Genomic DNA, 8,908 nt, shown 5'->3' with positions numbered 1-8,908 from the left:
CTAGTAACCTCTCTGTTTGGTCCCAATGAACATTTAACAATTACTCACTTGACCACAGAAAAATATTTGAAAATGAGCATTGTCAGAAGACAATCAGCAACTAAAAGCATCTGCTTGTTTCTGAGAGACCGAATGTGTCTGAATACACAATTAAACAAAGATGGTGTAATTCACACAATAAGAATGCTAACTTTTTCCTGGCCCCAGTGAAAATGGGAAAATGTTTAGAAATTTTTAAAAGCTGGTCATTGAGAAAATTTTAGTTGAACATCTAACCTATGGCAGATACATCAGAGTTATAACACTTATTCAGACCCAACCTTTTCAGCACTTTCCTAAAAGTGTCCTGAAGCAATTTTTTGTATGCTTGAACCCTATTTGCTGCAAGTCTGTATCAAAAAGGGACATTGTAAAACAGAACTGTAAAATCAGTGCTAACACCACAAAACATGCACTGCAAACAGTGCACCAGCAAACATGTTAGTACAAAAGTGTACTGAAAATCTGGAGCAGTAGTTTACCTACTCGGAACCCTGTTTTACACAGAGAGCTGATTTTTCAAGGTTTGTATTTTGGGTGCCAGCCCACTTTTACCCAGGTTGAACATTACCTGCTGAACAAAGTGGAAGGTATTTTTCATACACTTGGGGTAGTCAAGGTGCAGGGCATAAATCAGGCCGAAAAGGACATAAAAGGCCTGAGGCAGGTTTGCCAGTTCATCCAATACAACAGTCCCCTCTAAGATGATCCCCACTCTGGATGGGTTGAGCTGAGAACTTTCTTGACCAATGCAGAGGATTCCCACTGGAGTCTGACTGTAGGAGTCCTTGTCAGTTGCATCCTAACAGCGAAAAAAAGAGGGAGATATCAATGATAGATGTATTTAATAAATGTTTCTAGTTCAAAATGTCCCTATAAAATTAGTTCAAGTCTATGAGACATTGAATACTGATCAAATGATTCTGAAAATCAGTGACTGACAAGTCTTCATTACAGTAATGGCTGAAATTGGAAAACAAAATATGCACCTGCAGGATTTACAAAAAATGAAGTTACTTACAGAGGAGGTCTTGAAGAAAGCAGATGGATCATCCCCCAAGATGACCGGCAGTCCCCGAAGACAGAGGCACCTGATGTCTGTTGGTTCAGTGGTCTAGAGGATAGTGGGCATAGTTTCACAACATTACATGACAAGAAAGGCAGAGAACAGAAGGGTGAGGGAAAGAAGAGGAGAGGAGAGGAGAGGAGAGGAGAGGAGAGGAGAGGAGAGGAGAGGAGAAGGACAGAGGAAAAGAGAAGGACAGAGGAGAGGAGAGGATAGGAGAGGAGAGGAGAGGAGAAGGACAGAGGAGAGGAGAGGAGAGGATAGGAGAGGAGAGGAGAGGAGAAGGACAGAGGAGAGGAGAAGAGAGGAGAAGGACAGAGGAAAAGAGAAGGACAGAGGAGAGGAGAAGGACAGAGGAGAGGAGAAGGACAGAGGAGAGGAGAAGAGAGGAGAAGGACAGAGGAAAAGAGAAGGACAGAGGAGAGGAGAGGAGAGGAGAAGGACAGAGGAGAGGAGAGGAGAGGAGAGGGACAGAGGAAAAGAGAAGGACAGAGGAGAGGAGAGGAGAGGAGAGGAGAAGGACAGAGGAAAAGAGAAGGACAGAGGAGAGGATAGGAGAGGGGGGAGAGGAGAAGGACAGAGGAAAAGAGAAGGACAGAGGAAAAGAGAAGGACAGAGGAAAAGAGAAGGACAGAGGAGAGGAGAGGAGAGGAGAAGGACAGAGGAAAAGAGAAGGACAGAGGAGAGGAGAGGAGAGGAGAGGAGAGGAGAAGGACAGAGGAGAGGAGAGGAGAGGAGAGGAGAGGAGAAGGACAGAGGAGAGGAGAGGAGAGGAGAAGGACAGAGGAAAAGAGAAGGACAGAGGAGAGGAGAGGAGAGGAGAGGAGAGGGGGGAGAGGAGAGGAGAAGGACAGAGGAAAAGAGGAGAGGAGAAGGACAGAGGAAAAGAGGAGAGGAGAGGAGAGGAGAGGGGGGAGAGGAGAGGAGAAGGACAGAGGAAAAGAGAAGGACAGAGGAGAGGAGAGGAGAAGGACAGAGGAAAAGAGGAGAGGAGAGGAGAGGAGAGGAGAGGGGGGAGAGGAGAGGAGAAGGACAGAGGAAAAGAGAAGGACAGAGGAGAGGAGAGGAGAGGAGAGGAGAGGAGAGGAGAGGAGAGGAGAAGGACAGAGGAAAAGAGGAGAGGAGAGGAGAAGGACAGAGGAAAAGAGGAGAGGAGAGGAGAAGGACAGAGGAAAAGAGAAGGACAGAGGATAGGAGAGGAGAGGAGAAGGACAGAGGAGAGGAGAAGAGAGGAGAAGGACAGAGGAAAAGAGAAGGACAGAGGAGAGGAGAGGAGAGGAGAAGGACAGAGGAGAGGAGAGGAGAGGAGAAGGACAGAGGAAAAGAGGAGAGGAGAGGAGAGGAGAAGGACAGAGGAAAAGAGAAGGACAGAGGAGAGGAGAGGAGAGGAGAAGGACAGAGGAAAAGAGGAGAGGAGAGGAGAGGGGGGAGAGGAGAGGAGAAGGACAGAGGAAAAGAGAAGGACAGAGGAGAGGAGAGGAGAGGAGAGGAGAAGGACAGAGGAAAAGAGGAGAGGAGAGGAGAGGGGGGAGAGGAGAGGAGAAGGACAGAGGAAAAGAGAAGGACAGAGGAGAGGAGAGGAGAGGGGGGAGAGGAGAGGAGAAGGACAGAGGAAAAGAGAAGGACAGAGGAGAGGAGAGGGGGGAGAGGAGAGGAGAAGGACAGAGGAAAAGAGGAGAGGAGAAGGACAGAGGAAAAGAGAAGGACAGAGGAGAGGAGAGGAGAGGAGAAGGACAGAGGAAAAGAGAAGGACAGAGGAGAGGAGAGGAGAGGGGTGAGAGGAGAGGAGAAGGACAGAGGAAAAGAGAAGGACAGAGGAGAGGAGAAGGACAGAGGAGAGGAGAGGAAAAGAGAAGGACAGAGGAGAGGAGAGGAGAGGAGAGGGAGGAGAGGAGAGGAGAGCTCACCTTTGTCTGATGCAAGAGCTCAGTCAAAAGCTGACCAGTGAGGCCCTTCTTCTTCCTGAAGAGGTCCATCAGGCTTGGGGAGAAATGGTCAAGTGCATCAAAGAAGTTCTCTCTGAGATTTTTCCCCACCACTCTGTTGAACTCATAACAAACCTGAAACATAAAGCATAGCAAACAATGTACAATTTTATTCAACATTACATTTATACCACAGAAAGCCATCTGCATTTTTTGTAAATACTCAAAACAGTCACACAAACCTGGCTTTCTGTGAAAAGAGCAGGCCAACGATGTATTATTTGGCTGATGGCAGGCTTGTCTATGACAACTTCTTTTCTCCGAAGCGCAAACGTCACATCCATCTCCTTCTTGATGAGGGGTCCGTTTGGCTTTCTCTTCATCATTTCACTGATCAGGACCTGGCAAGCTCCTTCCAGGTTGTGGTCATCCATCCCCTCTGGATATTCGGGTAGGAAATTTATTTCCCCTTTCCTTGCCTTCTTTATGTTTTTGTTGGGAGGCTCACCATCTGTAGTGTACCTTCCACGTTTGCCACTGTTAACAGCGACATCAACTCGACCTATCTGGCGCATTTTTGTCCTATAATTACCCATCTTGAACTTCACACTATTCTTCCACCCCTCCCAGCCAGAGGATGACCCTGATTCTTTAAGACACGGGTGAGTTTGTACTAAAGCTTTTGCAACAGCTTCAAAATGTTCCTTCTCTGGGTATGCTGTAAATGCATACATGGTCTCAGCAAGTTTCTCGAGGATATCATGTTTCAGTTCTTTTGTCACATTGAGGTAGGTTCCATCCCTAAGATACAACAGGTTACCTTGACGCAATCTATACTCAACATCTACAGAAAACTTGGGAATGTCGAATACCTCTGGCCACTGCAAACTTCTATCTAATGAGGAGTTGGACAGGATCTCGGTGTCTGCCTGGCTGTTTGTGTCACTAAATGATTCATTTTCTGCAGTGATTGGTGTAAGCTCAATCATTGGAATGATTTTGATGGTTGGCTTCTCTGGGAGCTCAGTGAGATCTGTAAGGTTGCACAGCGCGTTGTCAAATTCAGGATCTTCGTATTGTAAGGCAAAGTTGTAGTTTGCTTGGAGTGCGCCTTTGAGCCAGCCAATCAAATCTTCAAGTGTGTCAGGTCGTGTTGTCATGGTCATCTTTCTTATATCTCCCTCAGAGACAATAACCCTCATGGTTAATTTTGGTTGCAAAGCCATCTGAGGAAGAAAATAATAGGCATTTAGCAAATAACATATCGCCTCAATGTTACCATAAGTTCTCCTTGCACCCTGTACGCTGATAACGGGAGGACATCATTCAGGGGAGAGGAGAGGATAGGAGAGGGGGGAAGAGGAGAAGGACAGAGGAGAGGAGAAGGACAGAGGAAAATAGAAGGACAGAGGAGAGGAGAGGAGAGGAGAGGATAGGAGAGGGGGGAGAGGAGAAGGACAGAGGAGAGGAGAAGGACAGAGGAAAAGAGAAGGACAGAGGAGAGGAGAGGAGAGGAGAGGAGAGGAGAGGAGAGGAGAGGAGAAGGACAGAGGAAAAGAGGAGAGGAGAGGAGAGGAGAGGGGGGAGAGGAGAAGGACAGAGGAGAGGAGAAGGACAGAGGAAAAGAGAAGGACAGAGGAGAGGAGAGGAGAAGGACAGAGGAGAGGAGAGGAGAGGAGAAGGACAGAGGAAAAGAGGAGAGGAGAGGAGAGGGGGGAGAGGAGAAGGACAGAGGAAAAGAGAAGGACAGAGGAGAGGAGAGGAGAAGGACAGAGGAAAAGAGGAGAGGAGAGGAGAGGAGAGGGGGGAGAGGAGAAGGACAGAGGAGAGGAGAGGAGAGGGGGGAGAGGAGAAGGACAGAGGAAAAGAGAAGGACAGAGGAGAGGAGAGGAGAAGGACAGAGGAAAAGAGGAGAGGAGAGGGGGGAGAGGAGAGGAGAAGGACAGAGGAAAAGAGAAGGACAGAGGAGAGGAGAGGAGAAGGACAGAGGAAAAGAGAAGGACAGAGGAGAGGAGAAGGACAGAGGAAAAGAGAAGAGGAGAGGAAGAGGGGGAAGAGGAGAAGGACAGAGGAAAAGAGAAGGACCGAGGAGAGGAGAGGAGAGGAGAAGGACAGAGGAAAAGAGATCAAATCTTCAAGTGTGTCAGGTCGTGTTGTCATGGTCATCTTTCTTATATCTCCCTCAGAGACAATAACCCTCATGGTTAATTTCGGTTGCAAAGCCATCTGAGGAAGAAAATAATAGGCATTTAGCAAATAACATATCGCCTCAATGTTACCATAAGTTCTCCTTGCACCCTGTACGCTGATAACGGGAGGACATCATTCAGCTCTGACATCTTAAGCACACACATAGAGGGCACATCACTATAGAGAAGTTGGTAAGATCTCAAATGCTCACAATACCATGCTGTCATTTTGTGGCAGACAAATAGAATTTCAGTGTTAGCTGCAACAATCTTTTCAATCTGGGCAAATTCAGGGAGACCTGAACATGAGCCAGCAGAGAGAATCATGCTTGGATGGTACTTGATCCCATCTACACAAACAGTTGATGCCTCAAGAACTGATCCTGCCGTTGAAATGTTTTGGGCGATCGCTCTCTGAACATTCAAAGGGAAAGAGGCAAGCAAAACTGGGGTAACTTTTGTCATCTCAACTGATGGTCTGAAAAATGAGCTACAGTCAAGATGGTAACTGGCTGCTTTTTGATGTTTTGTGGCAAGTGTCATGGCAACATTTTTGAAATTTTGGGCATTGCGAATTGCCTTTTTAAAGAATTTATGCTTCCCCTCGAAGCGCATTGTCCAGACGTCTGTCAGCGGACCAAATTTCCTTACAAGGTGAGGGTAATGTTCCACATAGTGATGCTTTGGCTTTAAACGAAAATGTGGAAATGTTGACAGCAGAAGCTGTCTGTGCTCTGCTATCTTACAGTCCAGGAAATGTAGTGTCTCTTCAGTATGCCTTGGTTGCACAGCTAGCTCAACAATGTCTTTGAGAAGCATGAGAATTTCCCACGTGTTGTCACCCTCGGGGACACAGTGACCAATAAGAAAAGGAAGAAGCCTTATGAGACACCAATTCTCATGTGCATTTCCACCAATGGTCCCTTTAGTGGAAAATGCCTTTCCAATAATCTGAGGTTGGTCTGTTTTGTCAGTGAATGTGTAGTTGAAGTACTTGATGGCCTGATTTAGCATATCTAGTGTGAAAAACTTTTTACCTATCAGGTCTTTAAGACACAGGGACAACTCAGTTGGGACAATGCCTTCCAGGATGTCATGCAAGATGTCAGGAGGGTAACCGGTGACTGCATGAAAGTGTTTGAGATTCTCAGTTAAAGGGCATGCCCTTTTCACACCATAAGTCTGACTCAGTCCTGGGTCCTCTTTCACCTCCTGCACCTGCCTATCATGCAAGTCTTTGTCTCTGAACTGAAAGAATCCAGAACGTACCTCTTGTTGTTGAGTGTCCTTTCTGCTTGCCAAACAGAATCTGCAGAACTTGTCAACAGTGAAGCTCTCCAGGAATCCTGCAAGGGAGTGGGCACCAAGGTTATCAGCGGCAACATACAAGACTGTACCTTTCACACTTGCACCTAGTTGCTCCAGGTAAACACCATTTTGCTCCAATAACTTGAGATCATAGATAAGAGGTTGCAGAACCTTTGCATAGCCACACTCTTTGACCGTGGAAGTATTGCATAGTAAAGCAAGTTGGATTGAGTTGAGGGTAGACCTATATTTTGCTGGTATGTTTGCAATGACCCAGTATACGGCACACATTTTATGTTTTAGCTTTGATGTTCCAAGAGGATTGGCGACTTCAAAATCATCAATGTAAAGGCCAAGAGCAATTGTGAACTCATCACTTGCAAGAAGAGAGTTTTCATTGAAGTACTGCCCATCAACATACGACCTGTATTCCTGCAGGGCATGGACTTTTTCTGACATAGCTTTGTCTAACACGTCAGGTCTGTTAAGCAACTTCTGGAGCATGGGACCAATGGGGACATATGCAAGTGGTTTTTTGCCCTTTTCCACCACATATTCAATGGGGTTTACCAGTGGAAACTCTCTGCGTACATATGCTGCTCTTCTTTTAGTAGTTCCTAAGGAACCATCTTTGGCAAAAAATGTCATCATGTTACTTTCCGACATGGCACTAGTAACCTCTCTCACAACTGCTTCATCCATATCAGCATAGTGTTTCTTCAGTACGGCCCTCACTCTGTTATGCAAAAGTGGCTGTGACAGCCTATCGATTTCACAAAGCTGTTGTACAACTTCTTGCACGGTGCTCTCTGGTATGTGTAGAACGCTTTGCATCTTTAACAGAAGGGATGCTAGGTTGTGCTCAAGTTGTTTTTCTAAATCACCAAGATCATTCTCTCTGGCGTCTTCACTCTCCTCTTCAAACTCCTCCATATGATCAACTTGTGACATTTGCTCTTGTGCAGCATCGCAGTCATGGCTTACATAATCACAACCAATGATTTCTGACTTGAACTTTTTCCAGTTCTGTTCCTTGTGGACTCTACTCTTGTGTGTTTTGAAAGTGGAGTAGACACTGCTTTCAAAGTTGCAATCTTTAAAAGGGCACCTGACTTTATGGTTCACTTTAAAGTGTGCAGTACGTAAGTGAGTGAAGTAGTCAGTCTCAGAACAAGACTGAGCAAACCCACATGCCAGACAGCTAAATTTAACTGGTACATCTGCACTTGGTTGCTGTTCCAGAGTTTTGGTATGAAGGCGGGACAAGTGTACTTTTAGTGCATTTAATGATTTAAATGTACACAGACATTCCTGATGTAAACAGGGAAATGGCTCTGTTCTTGCATAACTTCCATGTTTTAGTCTATAATGTTTAAATAACTGTGCTCTCTTTTCACAGCTAAAAGGGCAATACTTACACCTCCACATCATCTTGCCCTGGGACCTGCAATAGAAGAACATACAGACAAGGAACTTAGTTAGCTTATTACAACAATGTATCTGTATTTATTAATTAATCTGTAATTGGGACTGTTACTTCCAACTGAGTTAAGGCCATACACCTGTATGATGAATTTGTGTACCATTCTCAGGGCTCCAGACTGTGACCATTTGTATAGTTGTACTATAATGACGTGACTTTATGATGTGCTGACCAAATACTTTTCGCTTAAAAAAACGGTGTCTTGTATCTGAAAAAATTACAATTGATCTTAATGATTTTTTCTCTTAACATATCAGCCCACTTCACTTATCACTAAAAGAAACTGTACAATGTTGTTGGTGTATATTGTCTGGTTATTAGCAAAGCATCTATCAATAACACAAATATGATGGAAAAGATATGCCTGTTAATTTATGCACAGCACATTTTGTGCTGGTAACGTTACTCCTCAATAGCAAAACTAGGAGCCCTTTAAGTGCCACAAAGAAAAAAAAAATATATTGTGCGCACAAGATACTAAAACGTGCGCATGTTTAAGCTAAATCTACTAAAACCTGCCCTCCAGATACAATTATTGCCCCTCTTTAATTTGTGCATACTGACTACTTCATGTGTTCACAGCCACAATGGAGAGAAGAACTCAGCTCATCAACTTTTATTTTCACCTCAGAATGTCATATAATCAGGGTTTGAATTACACGGTGGCTTTAGGGGGAGAAGGACACTATTTTTTTTGTGCACACAGCTTCTAAAACACAAGTCCACGTCAGCGGGGCCAAGATCAGATGACTGTGAAAAATCATGATTTTACTGTTTACTATTACAGATAGTTAATACTGTCAATAACATTTCATACAGTACAAATAACAATAGTAAAAGTATCAGAACAGTTGTTTAGCTCAGATCCGCCCCATGTATGGAGCTATGCATGCTAACT

The 8,908-nt window shown here is 45.0% G+C and overlaps 1 protein-coding gene across 1 annotated transcript; it reads right to left on the bottom strand.

Moving 5' to 3' along the window:
* Nucleotides 1-538: 538 nt before the first annotated feature.
* LOC146959989 (uncharacterized) lies at nucleotides 539-3,605 on the bottom strand. Its single transcript, XM_085772726.1, has 4 exons — nucleotides 3,273-3,605; nucleotides 3,013-3,165; nucleotides 1,061-1,153; nucleotides 539-841 (listed from the first exon to the last, which is right to left on the bottom strand). Exons 1-4 carry the CDS (start codon nucleotides 3,603-3,605, stop codon nucleotides 539-541), a joined length of 882 nt encoding a protein of 293 aa, XP_085628852.1.
* Nucleotides 3,606-8,908: the final 5,303 nt, after the last annotated feature.

This window comes from Trachurus japonicus, unplaced genomic scaffold (assembly GCF_045865225.1).
Source record: "Trachurus japonicus isolate A0001 unplaced genomic scaffold, Traja_1.0 AP030820.1".
Taxonomy (NCBI): Eukaryota; Metazoa; Chordata; class Actinopteri; order Carangiformes; family Carangidae; genus Trachurus; species Trachurus japonicus.
Note: the sequence above shows the minus strand (reverse complement) of the source record. Positions and strands in the feature narration are given on the sequence as shown.